The sequence below is a fragment of the Heterocephalus glaber genome, unplaced genomic scaffold, assembly GCF_053883595.1.
Source record: "Heterocephalus glaber isolate CG9 unplaced genomic scaffold, H.glaber_assembly_v1.0 deba00000546, whole genome shotgun sequence".
In the NCBI taxonomy this organism is placed as follows: domain Eukaryota; kingdom Metazoa; phylum Chordata; class Mammalia; order Rodentia; family Bathyergidae; genus Heterocephalus; species Heterocephalus glaber.
The window spans coordinates 12,066,699-12,089,769 of record NW_028258147.1 but is presented as its reverse complement, the minus strand read 5'-3'; the positions used below and the strand labels follow the sequence as shown (position 1 = coordinate 12,089,769).

Here is a 23,071-nt window from a genome sequence, read left to right as displayed (position 1 = left end):
CAGATACCTGGGAGGCTGAGGCAGGAGGATAACAAGTTTGAGGTCAATCTGGGAAACCTAGCAAGCGTGTCTCAACATAAAATTTAAAAAAAGGTTGGGGGTATAGTTCAATGGTACAATATTTTCTTAGTATGCACAACCCTGAGCAACCCCCCTCTCCCTCAAAAGACACAGAGGTCCCCACAAAGAAAAGCAAAATAATATTTATTAAATGCCTACCATGTGTTAGGGAATCTGCTATTAAATACTATTTTAATATCTCACATAGTCATGATATGTGAATCCTCTCCATGTAACAAAAAAATTGCAGTTTGCTGAAATTAAATTATAGATGTAATAAAAACAAAGATATGATTCTAGCACATCATGCTGGAACTCTTTATTATATCCTAACCACTTCAATCAGCCAAATCTATACTCTTAAAAGAGTAATGTTCATTTATATGGTGTATATGTTTAAAAAGTCTTAGTATGTACTGGTTCATTTAAATAAACCTTTTAAGCAAGACAAAAGGTGAGGGGCTCAAGATTTCTTTAGCGAATCCAAGAATCAGTGGAATTTACCTAATTTTTCAGCATACACCCTCAACAGATCAGAGAAACTTTTGGAATTTCTTATGTCATCAAAATATCATAAAAGTGAGATCCAGAAATTTCAAGCCTTGTCTAGAGGTTGCTTTCCAGGAATTCTACTAGTATTTGTCAGCATAGGAAACAAAACTACCATTCTCCCAAAGTTGTTCTTCCAGTTTTTTGTTATGGCTGTGGTGCCCTGGCATCTGGTAAGTTTCAGACAGATGAGTCATACAGACAATAATTGCCTAGAACTTGTCTCAGAAACTTAATTAGTACCAAAAAAGCTTATGAAACAGTTGTGAAAATAAAAATAGCAGAACTTCAAGCATCCAAATTTATTTTACACAGACACTCTCACACATATGCGAAGAAATACCTGAAGAATGAATGGCTTTGCTCCTTTTCTGCATCACTTCCATCAATGCACCCACAATTCCTGAGGTGGGTGCAGGTGTTGGTGGTGTAGATTCTTGGCCATCAGACACCTTGGAAAAGAAAATTATGAAAACTCAGTTATGGGCTAGAGATGTAGCTCTTGCCTGGCCATGTGCACCACCATTGGTTCAATTCCCAGTACTACACACACATACACACACACACAAACTTACATACAAATCTTTACCAAAGTTTCTCTCTCTAGAATGTCTTAACTTCTTAGAATAACTTATGTCAAAAGAAAACTACCAAAAAAAAAAAGAAAAAAGCAGGGAAATCTGAAAGCCCAGGATATGATTAACTAAATTAAGAACCAAAATTCTACCTTTAAAGATCTAAGAAAAATTTCCTTTCCTTCATAATGGCATTAATACATACACAATACATAATACATTTCCAAAACAGTGACTGTAGTTATATCATAATTAAACCCTTTCCTGAATAATACTTGCCCCTTGAAGCTGGGTTACTTCTGTTCAATTGAGCACACAAACTGTTAGATGATAAAACTTAAAACTACTATTAAGGGACACAAGTTTATGAACTGAGGATAATATTTAGATTCCTATACTTATTAGGCGGGGACCACATTAAGACATCTAAGAGCAAGAGCAGAAATTCATGTCTTCCAAGAAAAATTCAGTTGTTCATGTGTATGTTGTACCTATGTTACATAATTAAATATACAATTATAATTAATATGTGTTTAGAATATTTAAAAATGAACCTCCCTTCTCATGGCATATAACTAACTTCTCTTTCAGGAGACTGAGAACTTTCAAAATACATCCATCTAATAAGACAAATAGCTATTCCCAGTGGAAGTATAACTACCTCTTCCAAAGTATATTCAGAAAAATAATTACCTCTTTCATTAAAATCTACCTTTCCAGAATAGTATATTAAAAAATTATCTCTATTCTCAATATTCATACTGAAAAAGGAATATAGAAAAATGTTCAGAAAAAAATATAATTTAAAATGTACTGCTTTAAGTGACTAAAATGAGAAAGTGTTTTTATATATTCAACTTGTTTTTGTCTCTGTACTTACATTATCCACGTAAAGGTGTAATATTGGTATAATTAAAGATGAAAAAATATAATTGTGCTAATTAATCATACAAGTTTTTAAAACATGTGTTTTTATTTATGTGAAATTCTAAATCATTTCTTGAAGAAAAATTATCTTATTAAGACAACTCTTCCTCTAACACTGCTTGTCTGTTTGGAATAAAGACCTTTTCCTTTAAATATAGTGGTATGAACTTAATTCTTAATTCTCGGTTCATGAACTTAATTCTTTCCATGATTCTGGTCACAAACCGAATTCAGGTTCATGAACTGAGGTACCACTGCATTCATAAGATACAGACTCATTCATTAGCAATTAGGTTTTACAGACTGTATGTAACTATTAGTAAAGAGGTATCACAAGTGGAGAGGATAACAAAGCTTCAGAACTTTGTATTTTTGCATGAGGCTCTAAAAGCAGACAGGACTACCTTTAAGCATCTGATAATACAAAGCAGAGAGCACAAAGCACAATACTATCATCAAACATATTTTTTTAGTATAGTACTTACTTGGACAGGTGCTACTTGAGGTACTATAAACATGGAATTCAAAATACTACATGTTAAATGAATACTTGTATGACTCCTGCTAGCTCTCTAATTAAATCTGTTGTTTCACGTTAGTCATATTCATCACAGAATGAACTGATGATATATATAGAAAATTTAAAGAAATACAGAGAAACTTCAGATCAAATGTACACTGTACTAATAATTTATTATGTATTACTCTATGGTAATACACTGAATGCACCCAAAAGGAAAGTGATTATTTAGGGTAATAATGGTTTCATATTCTACATTTAGAATGGGAAATATTTTTCTAAAAGAAATTTAAAAACCAGTGCACAAGTTGTTTCTTTTGGAGAAAAAGAGGGCTAGAATGAAAAGAAATGAGAACAATAAACTATAGCCCAAGGAGATTTTAAGTATAGCCTATTTCATTTTAAAAAGCAGCTTGAAAGTTAAGCTATTTTTACATTTTTAAAGGGTTAAAAGAAAAAAGGAGTATTTGTAAAATGAGGAAATTACAAGTAATTCAAATTTTAGTGTCCAAAACAAACTTTATACAACAACATCACTTCACGCCCATTCATTAATTTATGTACTCTTGGTGGCCGGCCACTTTAGAGGTAGAATGGCAGACCTGATTAGCTGTGACAAGAGACACATGACCTGGAAGCCTAAATATTTGTTATCTGGTCCTTTATAGAAAAAAGTTTGTCAATTGCTGGAAGATTAAATAACCTATAGTATTAAGTGATCATCTTGACAATTCAGAAAATCCAAAATTGTCTATCACTGTCAGAAGCTCTATTAGAACTCCTAATTTTCTGTGCAGACTGATTCTCTACTACTATAAATTTCAGTATATGGACACTGTAAAACATGATTTCATTTTCATAAAGTTACTGATTTGGATTTATCAAGTTGACCTCAACTGGTTTGAAGTAGGGCTGTTTTAAATTTTCCATAGTTTAGTAATTTTTAAAAAATCCTTTACTTAAAAGTAGAGTTCAGAACAATAAGCAGCAAATGTACTACATAATTCCATTTATATTAAGTTCTAGAATATGCAAAATGAATCTAAGGCAATCAGATCAGTGATTGCTTTGGGAGGAACTAACTGGGAAGACACAGAAGATAACTTTCTGGGGTGATGGAATATTCTACACTTTGATATAAAAGTATAGATTACATAGCTATAGGCATTTATCATCTGAGCTAAAAATCCAAATTTATTGTATGCAAAGATATTTAAAAATTCATAGGAGTAAGAAACTGAATACAAACAACAAAAGATAAAAGAAAAACTCCTCCCCCCATAAAGGGGATTGAACTCAGGACCTTGTGCTTGTGAAGCAGGCGCGGTGCCACTAAGCTAAATCCCTACCCCAGAATAAACTTCAAAAATGTCTTATGAATTTCTTTAAAATTTCATTATGCTAGATGATCTAAAACAAAAAGGTCAGATTACTTACAGATTTCAGTTGAATACCCTGTCGTATCTGGTCTAAAAGTGCATCCCTCCCAGAGCAGGACACCGGTCGACTGTTCTGTTCCACTTTTTTTAGCTGAGCACCCTCTCTAATTTGATCTAAAAGAGCTGCTTTGCTTCCGGCAGGCGTTGAAACTTGATGGTCCCCATCAGAAGGGAGGCCAGGCGGAGGCGGTGGCCCAGGTGGAGGTGGAGGTGGCGGCGGCGGGGGTGGTACCACTGACCCTGTTGTCACAGACAGAGGTGGAGGGGGCGGTGGAGGCCCTGAAGGTGCTGAGGAGGGAAGGGCTGGAGGTGGAGGAGGGTACATCCTGTTTGGCGGTGGTGGGGGGACACCCACTCCTGGCCTGGAAGGTGGTGGTGGAGGTGCAGCTGTGGGAGCTCTTGAAGGTGGTGGGGGAGGAGCACCTCTTCCCCTGGCAGGGGGAGGAGGGGGGCCTGAGCTGTGTGGAGGAGGAGGAGGTGGCGGTGGCCCTCCTCGCGATGGTGGTGGAGGTGGTGGTGCTGAAATAAAAACAGAAATAAAATGAAAGCATCCTTTTTGCCTCCCATAAACATTCTATTAATAAAGTAATTTACTTTAACATGCAAAAACCGCCCCCAAAAAACAAAATGAGATTTTTTTTAAAAGCCTCATATCTTTGCATTTTATTTACAAACATCAATTGAGCACTGTTATCTTGTAATTCTATTTGGAAATACATACTAGCTTAAAGATACTTTCCTGTTGTTTCTTGAAAAATATTAGCTAAAACAATAAACTATAATGTTTAGGGTTCAGTAACAATTCTGAAGGTAAGAGCAACAAACACTTTCCAACTTCACATAATAACAGGAACATAATAAAATTAAACATTTTATTTTGCATTACTTTACATTTTAATAAAACTTAATGAATATCTGCCCTCTTTAAAGAATCAAATATTTAGTTTTTAAAAATATATAAAATCAATTAAGATTCAAATTTTACAGTGTGGGCATAATCTATTAGAATTTTTTCACATTAATCTGACCCTAAGTCCAAATATGATGCTTTTTAAAAAAATGTAACCCTTTATTATTTAATTTACATGTACTTTTATAATATGGTATTCTACATTTCTAGAAATGGTCAGCAATTCTGGTATTAAGGGAGGTTGGCTGCTCAATGGAAATGTTTACTTATTTAGGAGATACGGACTGATTACTAGCAAATTAACTGAGAATTTGTATAAACTGCAAAGTTAAACAAGTTATATTATTCTGATAGTAATGATACTTACATTCTTATTCTACTTATGTGAAAATATAATACATGATAGGAAAACAAATCCAAAAGTAGAGCAATATCAGACTATATGAGTGAATATGAGTAAAACCTTTAAAGTTAAGTTTTGTTTTTATTACATTTCTGGAGACATGATTTTTGCCAATACACAGATTCATCTAATGATTTATCACTTTCCCATTCAAAAAGTGATCAGAAGAATTAACATTTTAGGGATATAGATATACTAGCATCCCTTACAGCTATTTAAACTTCCTGATACAGAATATAAGGCAGTACTGAGGAATATTCTTAACTAATATATTTAGTTAAAATACCTACCTTAATTACAAATATCAACAGGCTTAGGTGCTCAGTAATACAATGATACCAAAGAGGAAAATATCCTCACTTTAAAGGGAATAAAATAGTACCTTCTGATTTCATTTGGGGTCAATCATGGGGATCATGCTATTAAAAAATTACAGTCAAACACAATTTTAAAAACACCGAATGAAACATGTAGAAGGGACAAAATTCACATGGGCATTATTTCTGGCATAAACACTTTTGAAACTGCAAGTAATATATAGCTGTAAGCAGGACAGTTATCTTACAGACAGGTCATCACAGTGAAACATTTCTATTTCTCACTCAAGGTATATTAAAGGTCAGAGTGTTATGGCTAAGGTTCATCCAATTTTCTAATTGGACTCAAACAATGAGCCTTAAAACTTGCTAAAAGCAGTTATTTTCTAGTGTATTTTCAATTAAAGGGAAAAAGGGGGAGAAAATGGCATATATTTATTATGTACATTCTAAGAGTGTATCTGAACCTTCAAGAAGATATAAAATTTAATTTTAATCAGTTTTAGGTTTATATTTCAAATTGCCATAATATCTACCTAAACTGGCATGTTTATAGTTTGTTCATCTCTTATTCATGAGGAAAGAAACTCAAATTATTTTACTCTTATATCTTACTATAAGTTCTAATAGACTATGCAGCAATGTAAAATTTGAATTTTAATTGATTTTATATTTAAAAAACCTAAATGTATTTGATTCTTTTATTATGTATTACCCAGATTATTAAGTATTAAATAATCAAGTATTTCTCATGATTTCATCAAGAAGTTTGGATTAAAGCTCTTTTGAACTTGCAGTAAAATACACTGGGATAATTTGGAGTCTAAGTTAATATCCATTCAAGCAGACACTGAATCATTACTTAGAGAAAAGAGAACCTTATTGTATGATGAATAAACTATCAACTAAATCCAATTTGACAGTAGTAAAAATCAGCATTTTTATTATCTTTAAAAGTGATGGCAAACTTTTCTGTATTTTCTTAAAATATCTATTCCCAACTTTCTATTTTAGCAATCTGGACTGTATCTATAAAAAAGGAAAGTATGCAAAAATAAAAAATATACTATATCCCATGGTAAATATATTAAAGAATTAAGGCAGAAAAGGGCAGATAATGCACGGTTAGTGAGATTTACATATATATATAAATTGGATGCCACACACCACTAGGAGAAAATTTGATAGAAATTTTTAAAGTCACCACAAACACCAGAATCAGAATGACAATAGGGTTGAGATTTACAAGAAAGAGATGCAAGTAAGCACGCAAAAAAGAAAGCATGAAACAAAAGTTATCACAACAAATGAAAACTGCTTTCACTATCAAATTTATTTTATTCAGGCTACTGACAAAAAGGTAAAGTATAAAAAACAATTAGCTACGAGTAATATAAATAACAGGGGGCTGGGGCAAGAGGTGTTTTTTTTTAAATACATAGAATTTCAATAAAATTATCTAAATTACAGACAAAATATGAGCTCTGACTTGCACAGAAATAAACTTTTTTTTTTTAAGCTTCTGTATGTCCAAAACATTAGTTTGAGTATATGGCAGAAAACTGTACTGGAAGTATATTTGAAAGTAAGATGTATGAACTCTCACTCCTCTGAAATCAGCACAGCACAACATGCACAACTTAGAGTACTGGATCAAATCACATCCCACATACACACCACTCCATTGTGGTGGACCTATATGAGAGATTATTATCAGTTAATGGACTTCAAATAATCACACACACACACAAAGAGATATGGTGGAAACTAGAAGTCTATTTGTTTTTATAAATTTCATTACATGACTTTACAAAGTAACTGCCAAGAGATGAGATTTAATTCAGTAGATTTTACATAGCATATTTTCAAGACAACTTCAATAAATTCTCCCTTTCAGGTTTGTTTAAATATTAATATACATTATGTGCTCTGTGGACACAAGATTTTAATAAGATGTTAATTTGCCTTGTTACTCTTTCTTCAAAAAGTGTTTTATAGGCCAAGGATTTAGCTCAGTGGTTCCACCACCTGCCTCGCAGGTACAAAGTCCCGAGTTCGATCCCCAGTACAAAATAAATAAATAAAAGTGTTTAAAAAAAGTGTTTTACATTAAAATCATTTGTTGGTGTTTAAAGGTTCCACACTGAAAGTTAGGTTCTTGAATATAATACACAATTTTTACACCTTATACTTTGTTTCCAAGCACATTTTTTAATGACTGTGACTTTTTTTGTTTTAGGTAATTCAATTAAGGAAAGACCTTGCCTAATTGTTTTTAAAGAACGGACAATAAAAAGTAGTGATAATAATATAAAGTTGTTTTTAAAAACTCCAATCCAGTTAATATAATGAACCTTCCATTACAGGTATTCAGATGAAGGGGCATCAGCAGGGTTAATTCGAACATGTCAAGAGTAATTTATAACATAAATTCAAAGAGCTGAGATACCATGAGCATCACTGGTAGAGTATGGTGTAGGTGAGTGGTAAGAGTGGAGAAAAGGCTTTGAGGAATACACTGGGGTTCTCAGTGCCCTCATCATCTGTACACTGTGACCGACCAAGAGCCCATAAAAACAACCATGACAGCCGGGGATTCAGCTCAGTGGTTCCGGCGCCTGCCGCACAAGCTCAAGGTCCCGAGTTTGATCCCCATTACTTAAAGAAAACAACCATGATGCTGAGCGCACGTGTTTTTTTCAAATTCAAAGGGTTTTGAAAATATAATGTATCTGAAAATAAGTTCACATCATGCTAGTTTCAGTGGAAATAACACTGTGTTAGTTCCAGCAAGTTATTTTAATGTAAACTGAAAGGCTGTATTTATTGAATTTGTTATAAAAATTTTATGTTAAATTTGTGTACAGAACTTTATACAGTGTTTCCACTGTAGACTGTAAAATTTATGAGGGTGAAAAAATAACATATCTTTACATTTAATTATCCTGAGAGCAGTATCAGAATAGTAATGTTTCTTGAATATATGAAAGCACAAATTAATATACTGAAGATTGAATACACATGAACAGTGACAAAGACAAAGCTAAGTCAAAAGGTAACTTAAAATTAAGAATTTTTAAATTAAGAATATTTTAACTAGAGCTTTTGCTTTACTCCACTATTATGACTATTTAAAATGTAATAAGAAAAGCTGCCCCAAATCAGTAAGGTAACAAGAAAGATGAATGTCACACTGAAAAATGGGTTGCATTTTGTGATAATTGTTAAGATACAACTAAAATACAAAGTGTTTTTAAACATCAGATCATAAAAAGTTACAAACTGTGCTCTCAGGAACCAAAAGAAAACTTTATACTTTTTGAAGAAATAGTTTGTATTTCAAAATTAATAGGTTAACATTATTTATATTCTGAAAATTCTTATTTATTGATTATAGATAGTGACCACATTTAAATTATGAGTTCTGAATTACAGTACAACCACCATAATGGTGTGATGGTTTCTAGGATTCAGTAAATAAAATATTTAGGTAACTGTCATTTTGTATTCTAAACTAGAATAGCTGGAAAATTTTATATGGATTTTCATGAATTTAATATAAAATTTTTATAACAAAGCAATAAATATAAGCTTTCAATTTATACTAAAATAATATAAGAAACAGTGTGGTAGTACAGTATGGTCAAATATTCTGCTCAAGGAAGGGCTCACAGAATGTACAGAGTCACATGTCATAAAATTGATTTCAGAAAATTCAGAAGAAAAATGAAAATGTTACCTTGCCTTCGCAGTTCATTTTTAACAGCTTCCACACCTCCTGTTTTCTCAATAAAGTCATATATAACTTTTGATGTTTCTCTGTCTTTAAGTTGTGCCTCTGAGATGCCACACATATCAAAAAGATTCTTCAATTCTGGATCCAAATTATTCAGCTACAACAGACAAAATAATTGTTAACTATTACAATTCTTTAAAAAATAAGCATGATAAAATGTAGTACTTATCTGAGTCTTCATGAAATTATCTTAAGTTTATGAACTTTTAAATGGTTACATTATTTAAATAACTAAATTTTCTCAACCACTTAACAGTTAACCCTGAGCATCAGTCGGGCAGCACATTTGTTTATTATACTGACTATCCTGAATGTTGCTGGGGCAGGTGTAATTTCAGCCAGTCGATTCTTGCACTGAATACATTTGATAAAATTGTTGTATTTATATTTCCTGTTATATTACTTTATAAAAATTAATGAGAAAATATGCAATTTTTGGTCATCTTTTAAATAATTGGACTGGTAAGTGGTTAATAAAAAGTCGGAACAGAGAAGAACAAAATGGATTTTCTATTTTGTCTCTTCTCTTTACCCTGTCTTCAAAAGGAAGGTATCTCATTTAGATTTCTCCTAACCCACTGATGATTCAGATACCTCTACTGTTTCTTCTCTATTCTATTCTATCTTCTCCTAGATTTAGGTATAAACACAAAAAAAGTAAATCGATTTGAAAATTTGAGGGCAAGGACCTCTTTGTACCCAAGTATCTTGCTACAGTGCCCACACAAAGAGGTACTCAATATGTTTGTAGAGCTAACATCATAGTTATAGAACCAAAAGGACTGTTGACACCAATCATACACAATAATTCCTCTTTAAAATACTTTACAAAAATCTGGCAGATATATTCTCCTAAAATTATCACTTAGTAGTAAGAGCTTTCTTCTCTTGGCTTTCCAAGCGCAAGATTTTATTTATTGAGTAAAGTCAAGGAACACAAAAACTTTGTCCTAAAACTTAGCGATGAATGATAGAACAACCTTATGGTTTCAAACCTTAGTGCTATACTCACATAAATACAAGCCCACTCAAACAAGCTGTAGAATTCAGAAAGAAAGAACAAAAGAAAAGAAAGAAGGATGAACAGACAGACAAAGAGAATAATAACAATTAAAATCTAAAGATAGCCCATAATCCCCGTATATTTTGAGTACTAATAAATATGTCTTCAAAAGATACTTACATCAAAGCCTGTATTTGGATCCCACCCAACATGTCCAATGTGTCTAAAGTAGAAAATTTAAAAAATAGAAAAATAAAATGCACAAAGTATATTTAAAACATAATATGTATGAAATCTAATCTATCCTTAAAATTCTGAATTGAAATAATACACAGTTCTCTTAGTCATAACAACATTTTGGGAAAAAAAATATACTCAAGGACTCAAGAGACCAGGGTTCCAGCCCTGGCCCTGCTACTATTTGAAAAATATTTTAGCAGTCTCTGAGTATCAATTTCTTCAACCGTCTAACTAGCGTAAGAATGACACACTATATATATCTATCATATATATCTATATATATGATAGATATATATGATAGAATAGGTGTTTTATAATAAGCTAATGAAATCTGTGTATGAAAATGCTTAAAGTATGATATAAAAATACCAAAGGCTTTTTTTGGTCTCTTGACAACGTCTGTAGGCAATTTCCAAGTACTATTTACAGATCAACATGAGAAAGCATTTTTATGTCTAATAGTTGAAGAAACAACTTGAATTTTTCTTTTCTAATGAATAAAAAAGTGAGTAACATCTATGGAGAAATTGTCAAAATAAAACCTTCAACAAAATCTATAGCTTTGAAAAAGAGACGAACGTAAGCATCCTTGCCAAAAGCAAACAAAGTTTCCCAAAGTAAAATTCAAGAGCAGCAATAAATAAAGCAAAGTAAAGATAAGAACAAAAGAACTGTCTTACTGGAAATTGCTTGGTGTTCCAATATCTGCCTTGGTTAATCTCTTCTTTTTAGCTTTTCCCTTTTTCTTTTCTTTGGTATGAGAGATATTGTTGACTTGTGGACCATAAAACCTATTTGTTGTAATTTCTGGATTTTTTATGTCTACTGTAGCCATGGGCAGATTAGGACCTACAAATAAAGCCAAAATAATATGAAAGAGATACAATTTAAGAAAATAAAGTCACATAATTAGTGTCAGAATCAAAAGTTAACTCTGGTATCTTGGTTCCTAGCCCACTACTTTTTCCATTACTAATTATTTTGCCTTTTGCATAAGTCAAACAACAAAGTGAATGATAATGCCAGCATTACAAGTATCACCATACATTATGGTTTTACTAATTTATCAGTTCTTTCAATGTATAATCCAACAATTCATTATTCAAAAGTTATTAAAAACTGAGAATTTAGAAAGAAAAGATCTTTAGAAAGGAAAGATTCAAAAGATTAGGTACTTGGTTGTTTCTGTTACTTACTTTAGAATTTGATGTTAGAAAATAAGTTTAAAATGGTCCTAAAGCCTAATTTTGTGTTTCAAAAATGACATGCTAAAAAAAGTGTTAACTTATATAAAGCACAGAATCATTTAAAAATACAATTTAAAGAAAATTTAGTATATTCAAGTCATTTTTAGTAAAGTTTCATTTAGCTACTCCATTTATGAAATTACATTCATCCTAAAAACAACTACTAGATAATATATAATGGAGGGAGCTATTTTCTCTCTACTTCAAAAAAATATACAAATGATAAATCACCTCCTTATAGGTTTAAGGAAACAGGTAGAGGTTTTAAGTATTCTTCTGAACAGCATACATTTCCAGTTAATCTTAAATCCAAGATAACAAATCCAAGCTTCTCTTAAATTCCATAAAAAGCAGGGAACTCTCACCAAGGTAAGACAACTGAGAAACAAGTGGCCCAGAGGCCTCTGGTGTCACTCAGGAAGTACAAACAAATCACTGGAAAATGTGTAAGTGTAAGTGTACAAAATGTGAGACTGACCAATAAAGAAGTTAAGAGTGAGGAATATATCAAGGTTGCATTTTAGAAATTTAAGTGATTTCTATATATAGTCTGCTGTATGTAGACTGATAATCTAAACAAGGATCTGAGACAAAGCTTCTGCATGAATACAGGTTATGGTTAAAGTGCCCACTGCCACCTAGTGGCGGTGCACCAAATGCAGCAGAGCAGTAACTGCTCTGAAATACTGTATTGGTGTCCACATTCGATAATGGGGTGGAGAAAGCAAGATAAGTTGCTCAACTGCAAGAGGAAGAAAAAAATGTTAAAACATTTACTAATAATTACTTGATTAGTATGTATACAATATACTAACATATACTTATAAATAAAAATGTAAAACTATTGGCCATATCTGCTATATAATTTTGTCTTTAGCAAGACTTCAAAAAAATTACTAAATGAAAAAAGTCTGGGACCACTACATGAAAGAGTTAAAACTAAAGATTTAAAACCAAGAGCACTCCGAAAGAGACTATGTTTCATTGTAAGTGACTCTCTAGAGGTAATAAAATTGTGAGACACCATTGTTAACATGAAGAACTTTTAAAGTGTATCATAAAGAAAAAAAAACTTGAATGTTTTATATAATTTCTACAGTATCTACATATTTTAGGTGTAGATATTTTTGGGTCAGTTTCTCCAGAGTTTTTAGATGGCCACCACTAGGAAGCCTTCCCTTTTGTTACTCAATGTATGCTCAACAAATGCAAAATAATTTAACAAATTAAAAAAGAGGTCAACACGCTGTGTGTACCAAAATGTTTAACTGCACTAAAAGTTCACAGATGAATGACATGACTTCACTGCTTCTCCTGCCTTTGCTTCTGCTACACATCAGCTGCCTATCTTGAAACACATTATTTATTCTCTCTAGTCTCAGTTTCTTCAACATCATCTAAGCATAATGGTTAAGGGGCCCGGCTCTGGAGTCAGGTCACTCAAGACAGACTCCTGCTCCCAAATGTGCTAGTTATATGACTGTTATGGCTTGTGTCTAGGTGTGCCCCCAAAGCTTATGCAGTCATAAGTGGGGCTTTTTCCAGAGGTGGCTGGATCTAGAGTGTGTGATGCTGGGATTAAGGGTGTGTGATTATTAAATTAGTCCTCTGATTGGTTTGGCATAGTTCTGACTGTGAATTATGGGAAGGTCCACCCTGGGTATGAGTACTACCCATCCTAAAGGTTGGTAGCCTGGACAGATAGAGGACAGATATAAGGGACAGAAAGAGGGCTTGTCACTTGTCGTCTGTCCCTTATTGCTTGCTACTTCACTGCTGACTACTTTTTGTCTGCCCTGCTTTGCCATGTGCTGTTTTTCCTCTGTGATGCTCCTCTAGCATGCCACCCTTGGAGCCAGACAACTATGAACTATGAACAAACTGAACTACAATAAACCTTTCTTCCTTTGAGTGTTGGGTATTTTGTCTCAGCAATGAGACAAAGTAACTAAGACAGTGACCTTGAGCAAATTACTTATCTGTGCCTGTTTCTTCATCTATAAAACGGTGATAATAGGAGCTACTTTAGAAGGCTGTTGAACAGTGCCTGGCAGGTAGTAAATGATCATCAAATAGAAGTTACTATAAGGATTGTTGTCATTACCTTCATTATTTTTATTGAGCACTATGCTAAGCAATTTGATATCATTTAAGCCCGATTGAGCCCTGTATTAGTACATCCATGTAAAAGACAAAGTCAAAAGTATATAACACTTGCCACATGGTAAACACTACTGAAGTAGTTAGCCATTAAAATTTTTAATTAGGAGAGGCAGAGGGAGAGAAAGGGAAGGGGCTAAAAAAAATTAAATATTATGTACATGTACTGACTCTCCATGTGAATGTAATCATTATGTACAAACATGTACCAATAAAAATAAATTATAAAAATTTAATAAGATAATAATTAACATAATTAACATAATAATAACAATGACAATTATATTTAATTTAATACAGCACTATTTGGTACTTGGTTTTATATCAGGAAAAGAAATTTAAGGACAAAATCAGAAAGCAATAATCTGTTTCAAAGAAAAAACCCTTAACAACCACTAATAGTCATCATACAGTAAGAACTCTGTACTATGTAGATATTTCTTAGAATAATCTAAATTCTGATGGGAAGATTTGAGATGCTTCCAAAAAAAAAAAACCAGCTATGTTCTTTATTATAATGAATGTTACCAGAGCATGATTTTTCCCTTTATAAGGTCAGGGATACCCATTTAAATGTGATGAAAACTATAGATCCTCTTGCCAGAAAAAAGAATGTAGATAATTATAAAATTTAGTGCATAATTTATGGGAGGGTTTATAGAATCCAGGATGGTAATATCTGCCTTAGAGATCTGGGGATTTATCTTTTTTATTTCTGATATTCAATACTAAAATAAGTAAATAAATAAACAAATTTATCATACTTTAAGTGTTCATTCACAAATTAATGAAGGCTTTATTCAGCTAAAATTAGTTCTAAACATACATAAACTTTAAGCATTCATTTTTCAATAGGCTTCATATAACAAGTGTAAAATATTTTGAAATATAAAAGATACATCTTAAAGTATGAAATTAATAAATATGCTAGATAAAATTTAATGTCTTCATGGAAGATTTTAAGACAAGAACGTAGTTTCTAAACTTGGGCAATTTTTTCCCCACAGAATTAAGTACTTCACCCTTTATATTCTTCCTTTATGTTAGAACCACAACAACATAAACAACAACAAAAGTTCCAAAAATAGTATGTTTCTAGATTTTCACCTGTCATTCATGAATTAAAACAAGAACATTAAATTTCAATAGTTGATCAAAGACATAAAATATTAAGTATTAATATATGAAATATATTTCTACAAAAATTAACGTGTAACTTAAAATCTTTTTAGTCAATAATTATCAAAGAGCTTACCATTTGGGGGGTCTCGTCTTTTCTCTGTTGGAAAATAAATTATAATATCATTAGATGTACATAATGCCAACACTAATAAAATTAATTCACTTAAACCCGGCTATGTTCTTAAGATGATATGCAGGTTAAAGAAGGTTTTTCTGAAAAACTGACACCTAAATAAAGTGTGGAAGGGAACAATATATTCAAAGGCCTAATAAAGTCATAGCATAAGGGAACCTGTGAAGATTAAATGTCATAAACATGAACTAAAAATAAGAATAACAACAATAATAAAAATGAAGACAGGGAATTTAGAGAAAGAGGGAGGTGGGTGGGGAGAGGAAAGGGAATAAAAAGAATCAAGATGTGTTATGTATATGTACCTATTCCCTAAGATGAATATAAACTTCATGTACAGCAAGCATGTAATAAAAAAGAAAAATCAAATCATTTCTTACACATGACACTGTTTTTACATGTACAAAAATGCTAATACTAGAAATGTCATAATACAAATATAGGGAAAAAAGACTGGACTGGAATAAGCAAGGAGAATAGTGCGAGGAGTCAAGTCAGGGAGGTCAGGGACTGGATCATGTAGGGCTGCATACGGCATAGTTAAGGACTACACATTTTATTCTGAATATCACAGAACGCTCTCCCAGGGATGTCAATAGGGCAAGTGGCATGATCTCAACTATGTTTAAATGGCTACTTCGTAAAAAAGAGATAGGAGGGGGACAGAGTGGCAGCAGAGCGCTTAGCCAAGAAGCTCGGGTGGTAGGACAGGTGACATAATGGAAGCCTGGATTTGGATGACACTGGCAAAGGTAGCAAGAAATGGTCACGTCCAACACTATTTTTGAAGAAAAAGTCAACAGATAGGATTATGAAGAAACATAGAGAGCTTCAGTGGTGACATAGGGCAAATGCCTTTTAGTGAGACAGGCAAGAGCAGCAGTGGAGCAGGAACAGGTCTGAGAAGGACTGGGGGTAGGGCTGGGCTGAGAGATGACTAGGATCAAGTGTTCTGCTGTTCAGAAGCGTTAAGTCTGAAGCTATTCTGACACTCAATTTGGGAGACATTCTTTTTTATTTTTTGGTACCGGGGATCAAACTTGGGTCCTTGTGCTTGCACAGAAAGCAGCGAAACCACTGAGCTAAATCCCAGCCCCTTTGCTAGACATTCTGAAGGTCAGGAGAGAGGATAATATTGAGATAGAACTGTAGAAGTCATTAGCACATAGATGTTTTTCAAAGCCATGCTATTGGAAAAAAACACAAAGAATATTATAATAACCAGGGAACTCTGAGCACTGGGACAGGCCAAAAAATAAAAAGCCATAGGCAAGCCAAGGTTTTTGTTTTGGTTTTTTTTTTTTTTGGTGTGGCATGGCCTTTGCAGTCAGTTACATTCCCACTCCTTTTTTTGAGACAAGGTTTTGCTAAGTAGCTAATTGCCTAGGCTGGGCTCAAACTTGCAGTCTTCCTGTGCCAGCCTCCCAGATTGCTGGGATTACAGGCATACATCACTACGCCCAACTGAAAACCATGATTTTTATCAATTCTCTACATGCATAGTCATATCAGGTTTATAGAGAACAAGACACTAAACAGATTTAGAGATTTCAAAAGAGGTTGAAGAATATTTTTTAAAATGCTATTTCTATAGATTCTTTATTACAATATTTTTAGAAATTCTAAGACATGCCTATAACTTTGATATAATAATTAGTTTATAAATAATCACAAATCAAAATCAACAGTATTTAGTTGGTGGACAAGTTAAAAATCCTAGCAATGAGAAATGTGGATGTATTATTCTATTTGGACTTAATGGAGTAACTTCTAGAAACATTTAAAGTGAGCAAGTCCCCTCTATATCAATGACTGTTAATCCCCAGTTTCTAAAGCAATGTTATCTCTGAATATAGAAAGGAAATATTTCTTAAGCTGGTGAATGACACACATAAAGTATGGAAATATACTGAAATAAATGTAAAAGTTGAGAATGTAAGTTCTAAGAAATTACTTATACTGACTTGAGAATCATTCATGTGAAAAGGAGCACTGATTGAATCAAACAAAATGGGAACTAAAATAACATATGTTTAATCAAATTCAGAAATGTTTTAGTATCATGGTACTAGTTCAAACTACATTTAAAGTTTAAATCTAAACACCGTATTTTGAAAAACACATAATACCTACAGTGCATTCAGAGTACAGTACTCAGAATGGTATGTCTAAAAACTGTATCACAGACCAGTTTAAGACATAGAATCTAGTTAGGTGAAAGAAGAGAAAGCATATAGAGAAAATGACAGCTCCCAAAGTTACACAGCTATAGTGAAAAAATAAAAAATAAAATACTCTGTTGCCCCACAAGGTGGACCCACCTACCTAAATTATAGAAAGATGAAACTCTGTTGCACCACAAGATGGACCCACCTACCTAAATTGTAGAAAGATGAAAATGGAGTTTGATTCAGCATGAAAAGCTGGGGTACAAATGATGATTAAACCGCTTCTCTAATGATCTACTACTTCTATGATCTTTCTACCACTGAAACACTGTCTAAAGTTTAGGAAATTTATATAAGAGAATTACTATACCAGGTAAAAGACCTTTAACTTATCCACCAATTTCAAAGCCAATTATTTTTATTTTAAAAAGTATTTTTTATTCTTTTTCACATGTAAACAAAGTATATTGAAAGTGTCACATTTTGACTGCGAGGAGCCCCAGAGAGCCCTTGGCCTAGCACCACAGCATGACACCGAAATACGTACTGAACCATAATTATTCCAAGGTGGAGGTTTCAATATTGAGCCTTAAATCCTGTTCTAGCATGTAGTCAAATGATAAATACCTTTGACCCGAAAAATGAGGAGATCCCTACTATTCATTGATTGTAAGTAGAAGACAGTAAGATGGCAATAGTGAAGCAACAACTTGGTTTACTCTATTTTCATTTTTACCTCACCTTCCTTTTAGAATTCACTAGAAATAATAAAGATGTGTAAAATGAAAGACAGGCTTTGCATCTGTTTTGCAGATTCAGTGTCTTCCTTATCTTGGCCCATTCTCTCTAGTTAGTAAAGATTGACTACAATGATCTTCAAATTGGGGCACTATGTACTCCAGGAAGTACAGAAAGACTTCAGAGAGTATAAGGGCATGCCTAGTTCTGAGGGATGTTTGCCAGTCTCAACTCCCAAATATCATCCTTCATGAAACGGATCTGCTTTAAGATATGATTTTGGAGAGACTCACCTTTCCTAACCACCCTTTTTCATTTTACCAGACCAAAGTCCGGTACATTTGTCAAACAATAATTCTATACCAATTAATCTAAAGTTCTACACTATACTTCATCATTCTCTAATTTTTTTATGTATGCCATGGTTGTTTTGTGCACTAAGTTCCTTAGAGAAACAAGGCCATGTTTACAAATCTTGTTTGCAATTCTACTTATTTGCTCCCAAGCTTGCCTACAGTATTTGTTTACAAAGAATAAAACTGGTAAATTTAAGTCACAGTGCCACTAATACTGCAAAACTTAGATTCGGTAAACATTGAATTTTATCAATAAAAAAATTACTGGAATGAGTCTTTCAGTATATATGAAAAAATGAATTATCAATAAAAATATTGTGAGGCAGGGATCACCAAACTCTTTTTGGAAGGGATTAGGCTGTAAATATTTCAGGCTTTCAAGACGATACAGTCTTGGTGTTGCAGCAAAAAAGTAGCCATTGACAATAATGTAAATTAATGAATATAGCTGGGTTTCAAAAAAACTTCATGTACGAAAATAGCTAATGGATTACATTTATCCCATGAAACTTAGTAAGTTGGGCCATTTCAAGTAACTATAAAAAGGAAAAGGAAAAAAATGGGGGTGTTACCAGATTTCCTTTGTCGCCGGCTCAACAGGTCTGTAACTGCTTTTCGGAACTTTTTTGCTTCTTCTTCATTGGCAAAATTAAGAGCAACTTGACAAGTCTGAAACATTTCCATGACAGAGAGCGCAAACAACAAAATGCAAGAAGTTAGCTTTATCTAACAAAAATGAACAAAAGTAATCTATGACAGCAGATAAATGACAAACTGAACACTTCTTTCAAAAAAATAAAATAGTAAATTGAATTAAATCTTTCAATAGGGCTCTAAATAATTTAGATTAGAAAAGGCAAAGAAATTTCAACATGGCAATAAAAGAAAATGTGACTTACATCTCCAGCAAAAGTATGAAAATATCCTCTAGGACTATTATATACAAAGTTATTGTATAGTTCTTGTTCCCACAAAAGTTTCCCATCCTAGAAAAAAAGGAAAAATTCAAATAAAAGGTACAAAAACAAAACAAAACCTAAGAATGAAACAAAGCCATATTAATATAGTTGTCTATATTAACTTTTATACACATTGTGACATATATTTGTAATAGGTAGCTAATATCACATTATTTAATAATAATTTCTTCTTGACAAACTAACAAATACCAAATAACATTTTCTTTTATAAAACCTACATATCAAATGAGTTTAGCTCAGTAAGCTAATATATAATGGGTAAGCCTTTCTGAATATAGTTACTTGGTCAAATATATAACTAGAATAATTATTAGATTATCAATGTCACATTGAGGAAACAGGATATTCATAGTTCCATCAGTGATACTTAGACTGTGTACCATTAAATATTATAGGAATATTTTATACTCTTTTTCTCAATTTCACAGTTGTGGAAGGGTCAAATACACCTTCTCTGTACTGCTCACTAAAAATCTTCAAATCCCTAACTTTTATAGAATGGCCTCTTAGTTAAATACTGGTATAAGTAGTAGCAATCAGCTGCAAAAAGAGACTGACGATTAAAACACATCAAGTTTAAAACTATAGATAAGAGAGCCATAGCTTATTCCTATATCTAAAGACACAGTATAAGAAATATATTTAACCTTCATAAGAAAGGCAGCTGGGCCGGGGATTTAGCTCAGTGGTTTCACTGCCTGCTGCACAAGCACAAAGACCTGAGTTCGATCCCCAGTACCAAAAAAAAAAAAAAAATACATAAGAAAGGCAGCTAATTGTAAAACATTCTGTAGTGATTATCTTCAAATGGAAATATGTGATTAGAGAAACTAATAATTTCTCTACTTGCAATACAAGGTTCTATCTATATCACAATTTTAAAATATATTGTAGACATATTATGATCACTATAATAAAATTCCTTTAGTCTCACTGAAGTTGTATTCTATTTCTAAACAATGCTTCTAATTAGTGATGAGAAATACATCAAAGCACCTAAGAGTAGTGATGGTAAATCTTTTCAAGCTTTTGATGATACAAACAGCCCACTGTGGCACCTTTGCCACCAATGACTTTGGGGTTTGTTTCAAACTATAGATTATGTTCCTATTTCCCAGAATCATTGCCACAGTAAGCCATTGCTAGTAACAGGAGCATGCTGCTTCTCTCATCTGAAGTAGGGTACGTGGAAATAGATGTTAATGAGCACCAATTTACAAAGTGCAGTAGCTTAAACCTCATTTAAATTAAGAAGCTGAAAAACCAGAGATATAAAAAGGTCTATGACCTAGCTGATCTTATTAGTGCCCAACTGAATGTAAGTTTTAATTTTCTATAATTAAAATCCCATTCTAGTTCTGCCACATGTAAATGTTAAATTAACTACGGAGGCTCGCCCAAAGATGTAATGAAAATTTGACCTTAGCAAAATGAAAAAAATACTTTTATGTTAACCATATAAGAGATAACTACTACCTGACAAATAGTATCCAATCTATGACAATGTGGATTTATAACTGAAACTGAGGAATATAAAGCTATAAAAATCTCAATATCCTTATGATGATAAAAAACAAGGAAAATCGGTAAAATATACATTTTTATAGATATTATATAACATTATAAACTTGGCTGAAGTAACAGCATATACAAAATTTAAACAATCTTTTACAGTTCCTTGAAATGACTATGTATATATATACTCATCTATAATGGACAAGATGTAATGAAAGAGTACCACTGGGGAAAAAAAAGAAAGAATGTAAGGAAAGCCCAAGATCAAAAGGAATAATTTTTTAAAAATTAATTGATGGTGGCAGTGAAGAGATAAAATAGGAAACTACAGTAGTTTCCCATCATCCACGGACACATTCCAATATATTCCATCAGTGCCTGAAACCCTGGGTAGTATCTAAGATCCAAGACACTTTATTTTTCCTATACATACATACTTAAGGTTAATTTATGAAATAGGCACAGTAAGAGATTAACAACAATACTAAAGAAGAACAATTATAACATATTGTAATAAATTTTATGAATTATTTTAGTAATTCTCATTCAATACTTGGGACTACGGCTGATGGTAAGTAACTGAAAACACTAAAAGCGATACCACAGATAAGAAACTACTGTACTCATTTTTGGCTTAGGATATGTTCCCATTTGGTCCCAATATCTGTATTTCAGAATCTAAAACCAAGCTTTATCTTTATCTGATTATTATTTTAAATGCACTTTAAATATTAAATACAGGATAAATAAATCTGTATTAAATTATAATTGGGGCAGAAACTCACCTATAGTTTAAAGTAAAAGCAAGACAAAAACTCACCTTAATGTCAAATATTCTTAAAAAATAAGATCTCTGTGGATTGTCCTTAACAAGACAAGCAACACCACTGCACTTCTTTGACCACATACAGTTCCGATCTGCTGCATATAACTGTACCACTGCAGAAGACATAGTCTGCAAAGCATAAAATTTACAGGCATTAGTTTCATGGTAACACTCAGAGGACAACAGCCCCTGCTGATATTCTAACTGCAACCTTATGAGGCACACCAAACCAGGACGGTCCAGCTAAGCTACTCCTGCATTACTAGCTCCCAGAAACAAGGAAATGACATACATTTACTACTATTTTAAGCCACTGCTTTTCAAAATAATAATCATATGAAAATAACTGAAAACTAACATTTATTGACAAATGTGTCAGCAAATGTGCTATGCATTTGTAAACATAACCTCATTTAACTGCTACTGCTATTATAATCTCATCTTGCATTAGAGAAACCCAATACTTAAAGAGGGTTAGTAATTTGCCCAATATCACAGTAAACGATAAGAGATAAAATTCCAGTCTAGGCAATATATGACTTCAGATGCTATATTCTTACTTTTTATGTTATACTATATCAATAAAGTGAACATCTGTTAGGATTTAGCTCTGAGAATCTAAAGACTTAAGTGTTCCGAGATGGGACGTTCAGAAGGTACCTGTACCAAGGGGGTGCTATCATCATCAATGGATTAATTTATTGATGAGTTCCTTATTCAAAGTGCTGTTAGGAGGTGGGGCCTAGTGGGAGGAGAAGGTGGCTCACTGGGGGGTGGGCCTTTGGAAAGTGTATTTCTTGCTCCAGCTCTTCCCCATCTCTACTTCCTACTGCCATGAATGAGCAGACTTGTTCTACTAGTTCCTTCCTTCCATGATGCTCCTGACTTACAAACCATATAGTGAAACCTATGAAACAGTGAGCAAAATAAACCATTTCCTCCTTTAAATTGGTTATGTTAGGTACTTTGGTCTCAGCAATAAGAAAGCTGATCAATACAACATTTAAGCAATGAATTAAACACTATA

The 23,071-nt window shown here is 32.9% G+C and overlaps 1 protein-coding gene across 3 annotated transcripts in view; it reads right to left on the bottom strand.

Annotated features, from left to right (window-relative positions):
- Window positions 1–23,071, bottom strand: part of Wasl (WASP like actin nucleation promoting factor) — a 67,822-nt gene that overhangs the window by 5,769 nt on the left and 38,982 nt on the right. For all 3 annotated transcript variants that reach the window (XM_004856421.4, XM_021237542.2, XM_021237543.2), the window contains 9 exons: window positions 22,039–22,173; window positions 19,623–19,709; window positions 19,296–19,392; window positions 15,402–15,425; window positions 11,420–11,588; window positions 10,680–10,722; window positions 9,440–9,593; window positions 4,069–4,589; window positions 953–1,061 (listed from right to left, as the gene is read on the bottom strand). In XM_004856421.4, the coding sequence (XP_004856478.1) occupies window positions 953–1,061; window positions 4,069–4,589; window positions 9,440–9,593; window positions 10,680–10,722; window positions 11,420–11,588; window positions 15,402–15,425; window positions 19,296–19,392; window positions 19,623–19,709; window positions 22,039–22,173 (1,339 nt within the window). The remainder of the gene's footprint in view (window positions 1–952; window positions 1,062–4,068; window positions 4,590–9,439; window positions 9,594–10,679; window positions 10,723–11,419; window positions 11,589–15,401; window positions 15,426–19,295; window positions 19,393–19,622; window positions 19,710–22,038; window positions 22,174–23,071) is intronic.